This window comes from Palaemon carinicauda, chromosome 22 (assembly GCF_036898095.1).
Source record: "Palaemon carinicauda isolate YSFRI2023 chromosome 22, ASM3689809v2, whole genome shotgun sequence".
In the NCBI taxonomy this organism is placed as follows: domain Eukaryota; kingdom Metazoa; phylum Arthropoda; class Malacostraca; order Decapoda; family Palaemonidae; genus Palaemon; species Palaemon carinicauda.
The window spans coordinates 11006428-11011427 of NC_090746.1; the positions used below are offsets into that span (position 1 = coordinate 11006428).

The 5000-nt window shown below is 33.7% G+C and overlaps 2 protein-coding genes across 2 annotated transcripts in view; one reads left to right on the forward strand and one right to left on the reverse strand.

The window, feature by feature from the left end:
* The window catches only part of lsn (vacuolar-sorting protein SNF8), a 181521-nt gene that overhangs the window by 46149 nt on the left and 130372 nt on the right, over nucleotides 1-5000 (reverse strand). The window lies entirely within an intron of this gene.
* The window catches only part of LOC137616318 (uncharacterized), a 21730-nt gene that overhangs the window by 9930 nt on the left and 6800 nt on the right, over nucleotides 1-5000 (forward strand). The window contains exons 2-3 of the mRNA XM_068345968.1: nucleotides 4416-4528; nucleotides 4679-4816. Coding sequence (XP_068202069.1) covers nucleotides 4416-4528; nucleotides 4679-4816 — 251 coding nt within the window. The remainder of the gene's footprint in view (nucleotides 1-4415; nucleotides 4529-4678; nucleotides 4817-5000) is intronic.

Sequence of the window (5000 nt, forward strand, 5' to 3'; positions counted from 1 at the left end):
ATATATATATATATATATATATATATATATATATATATATATACATATATAGTAATGGCAGTAAAAAATCATGGAAAGGTAATTTGGTGCAAGTATTTGAAATATCGTAATTATAAAGGGAGATTTTTAAGCCTTACTTATATGCTGGGGATATATTTAGTGTGATCATGGGCCATGCCTAGAGACAATTATACAACGCGGCGATAGGTAAGAAAACCTGCAGAAACTGGTGACAGCTGGATCGGTGTTGAAATGCACTAGGGGAATGTTGAGCCAACTTGTCTGCATGAAGGAAGCCGAGCGTAATGTTGAACCCATGAAGGAGTTACGAATAAAAGGAGATGAGCTGAGACGTTCCATACTTACATGGTTAAAATAGCGTAAATTTTACGGATACTAAAGATGTAAGCAAGGGTGGAGAGATACAAGACAAGTAGGCAGTTTGTTCATTTAAAAGAACAGAGGACGATAGGTTGGTGATGAGTGTGTTTGTGTGTTGAAGGAAATTGCAGATAGAAACATCATCTAGGAAGAACAACATATGCAAGATAAGGTTAAATATGAGAGTGAGAGAGAGAGAGAGAGAGAGAGAGAGAGAGAGAGAGAGAGAGAGAGAGAGAGAGAGAGAGAGAGAGAGAGAGGGGGGGGGGGGAGAGATTATGGACATGAGCAATTATAACCATTAATAATAGTGAGAAATTCCCAATAAAAAGTATATAGTCTAAAGTTGAGATTCGCGTATAGTTAACAAAAGTAAAATTTCGCTTTTGACATTACTAGGAAAGCTTATTACACACAATAGTATTATTATTATTATTATTATTATTATTATTATTATTATTACTTACTTACTAAGCTACATTCCTAGTTGGAAAAGCAGGATGCTATAAGCTCAAGGGCTCCAACAAGGAAAAACAGCCCAGTGCGGAGAGGAAATAAGAAAACAAATAAACTACAAGAGAAGTAATTAACACTTGAACTATTTTAAGAACAGTAACATTAAAATAAATCTTTCATATATAAACTATAAAAACTTTAAACTGAAATATACGTATCATATACTGGATACATGAAAAAGTATGCAGCAACTAAGGTATGTGGAAAATGCAGCTAACCTTGAAAAACACTTCCAGATGATTCACACTGGTTATACTTTCAGAGGTGCGCTCTCTCTCTCTCTCTCTCTCTCTCTCTCTCTCTCTCTCTCTCTCTCTCAGCAATTTTGTTAGCCTACTTTTAATCAACATTTCCTTGTATTATACATAATTCATAATTCAGATCTTCCCGGACAGTACCATCCTGTTCGTAATACTAGGTAGGCAGTTAATTCTAATAGTCAAGCCTTCTCCATTATGAGGCTCAATACTACACAGTATTCTAGAAGTTTTATTCCAGCTGTGACCAAGTTATGGAATAGTCTTCCTTATCGGGTGTTGAATCAGTAGAACTTCAAAAGTTCAAACTGGCAGCAATTTTTTTTCTTTTTTTTATGTTTAACAGGCTGACAAGTCATTTTATAGTTTATATATGAAATATCTGTTTTAATGTTGTTATTATTCTTGAAATATTTTATTTTAATTTTTTTTTTCATAGTTTAATCTATTTTTTTTCCTTTCCGCACTGGGTTACTTTTCCCCGTTGGAGCCCTTGGGATTATAGTATCCTGCCTTTCCAACTAGGATTGCAGCTTAGCTAACAACAACAACAATAATAATAATAATAATAATAATAATAATACCAACCATGAAGGTATTTGTAAACTCATGTAGTAAAGCAACCTTCAAGTGACCGGTAGCCAGAAAATAAAGTTTTCTGATCCTCTTAAATCTATCCAATGCCATTTTAAATTCCAATTTCCTTTACCAATCATAAAAAGCGCTCAAGTCAACCAAGCAAAAGTCCCTTTAGTTCAAGTGGTAGTTTTTATTTACATGACGTCAGAAGAGAAGAGGCAGAGCTTATCAAACAACAAGGTCCATTCAACGAGTCTCCAAACTTATCCTAATATGGCTTAAGTATGAAGACGCAGCGTGCAGAGATGATGCCGTCCAATACGTTCCTTCCGTACAGACAAAAACTATTTCGGCAAATTCAAGAATTTTAAAAAATCATTTATGGAACAATATTCATAATTTCTGAGTAAAATGAAAGGCAATAGTTTCGTTATAATTCCCCCAAAGAATGTAAGACATTTTAGGCAACTTTCTACGGAACCTTGAGGACTGTGTTCGGCTTGCGAGAATGCGAGAAACGACAAACGACAGTGAGACGTGAGAGAGAACCACCACCTTTGGCTCTGGGCGAAATATGACGTCACGGAGTAGACCAGAATGACGTCATTCAAGAACAATTCCAGTCCATTCAAAGTCTCCATTCACCTACTTTCTACCGGAAACACCATTAATGAATCATATTCGAACATATGGTTTTGCGAGGATTTCTAAATGTGAACAATAATGAATTTATTTATGTATCTTAAAGCAATCACTCGGTCATACAATATCTGTACATCACAAACGACCAATTACGTGTTGAGTTTCTTCAGTAACGATGCTGTAAACGTTCAATATAAATTAGTAAGACAAAGTAAGAAAGATTTTCGATAATGCTGAAAGTTTGTAAGATATATCAGTACTGTATTGGGTACAGTGTTGGACCTTAAAATATCCTTGTTTCTATTTAATGTTGTTACTGTTCTTAAAATGTTTTATCTTTCCTCGTTTCCTTTCCTCACTGAGATATTTTCCCTGTTGGGGCCCCTGGGCTTGAAGCATCCTACTTTTCCAACTAAGGTTGAAGCTTGGTAATTAATAATAATAATAATAATACATACATACATACAGTTAACGCTACCAGATATTTTGATTTACTTCAAAGTGCCACTCACAAGGTCAACAGTAGGCCTATAGATCACCAGAAATCTGCTGTTGAGATGACGGATGAAATGATATGGACATTATCAGAACCAACTCCTATCTAATTAAATTTTAAAGGCAACATCCATAGCAACCACAACACATTGGCAATTTCAACAACCCTCATAACGTACTGACATTAATTTTTTCTGTTTTTCCTTAATTACTAAACTGGTAGTAAGAAAAATAGCCTCTGTACCATGGTCTTTCTCATTGGGCTATTTTCCCCTGTTGGAGCCCCTGGGCTTATAGCATTCTGCTTTTCCAACTAGTTATTATAGCTTAGCATTTAATAATAATAATAACAAAACGTATAATTGTTTGTAATTGAATTATAGAACATGGTTGACTTGGGTGAAAAGATGGGTTAGAGGGTTATAAGCTGGCAGTGACGAGCAAACCTAAAAAGGTTTGAGTATATCGAGAATTTCCAGATTTCATTGTAGCTATCTACAATACAAAACTTCTTAATCATGTTTCCCTTTACTAACTTATTCTGTAACCCTACACACAATAACTCATCTTTCAATATGTTAGTCTTTTTTACCAAATCTTTAGTTATTCCATAACTTAATTCAGTTACTGATCTGAAAATTCTTAAGAACAAGATATATTTTTTCATCGCACTGACACTCATCCATAACACTTTGCTATTATAAAGGTAACTTGGACAAGAAAAAATTTCACTGCAAATTTTTCCATCTTCCGTTCTATTCTGTTGCCAAATGTCTACAAGTTCTTATAATGTTCCTATTTTCTCATCAATTAAAATCTATAATTCTTAATAATAAATATGAGTTAAGCCACGTTCATTCTCTATATTTCATATAAAAAAAAATCATCCTTTTTTCTATTATAACTTCCATATATTTCAGTTATCAATTTGACGCATATTTGTTTACTTGCATTTTCACCTTTTATAAAATACTTAAATAATGCTCCATTAGTTCTCTTAAGACTTATTCTCACCATGACCAATTGATATTGTCACATCCAAGAATTCAAATGTATCTTAGCGGCGATAAAATCTGATTATCAAAGAAACTTTAATTATATAAGATTAATCAGTCAAACATGTTTCAACAGCTCTTCTAGGAGAAGGACACTCCAAAATCAAACCACTGTTCTCTAGTCTCGGGTAGTGCCATAGCCTCTGTACCATGACCTTCTACTGTCTTTGATTAGAGTTCTCTTGCTTAGGGGTACACTTTTATCTTATATCTCTTCCTCTTGTTTTTCTGAATTTTCTATAGTTTATAGGTGAAGGATCTAATTTAATGTTGTTACTGTTCTTGAAATATCTTATCTTAACTATTTATTCTTCTCTTGTAGTTTATTCATTACCTGGTTTCCTTTCCTCAGTGGGCTAATTTTCCCTGTTGGAGCCCTTGGGATTATAGCATCTTGCTTTTCCAACTACAGTTATAGCTTAGCTTGTAATAATAATAATGATAATAATAATAATAATAATAATAATAATAATAATTCCTTCCTCTTCAGTATGTACTACTATAGCCGGCAAAAATCCATCGCCTTCACCTGATTCAGAGTTCCTTGTGAAACCATCAAATGTAACAGTGCCAGAGGGAGAGCAAGTTATTTTGAAATGCAAGGTAAACAATCTTCAACTGATGCATTTACGTAGCAATTTCATAACTAATTTCATCTAAATAACTTGAAATTCTTACATATTGTAATATCTTACTTTTCTAATAACAAATCCTTCGGAAGGTATTAAATATATATATTCTTATCCCCACTAGATTGCACATAAAGTTCAATTATGTCGCTGGTACTTCTTAGAACTGGACCTAAAATTCTTTGACAAGCGTGTCACACCCTTGGAAGTTAAGGAATTCAGCCCTAATGGCCGCAACGACTGCTCAATCATAATACCCAAGGTAAATACGAAAGCTGTTTGTGGGAAACATCTAAAAAAGAATAATAAAAACGTTCCGAAAAGAGTGCATACATCGTACTGTCCATTTATTATGAATCCAGATCCTAGTTTAATCTATATTACATATTTCTTAAAATGTATATGAATAAAAATGAGCTGTGTGGGGTTATGTAATATGTTATGTA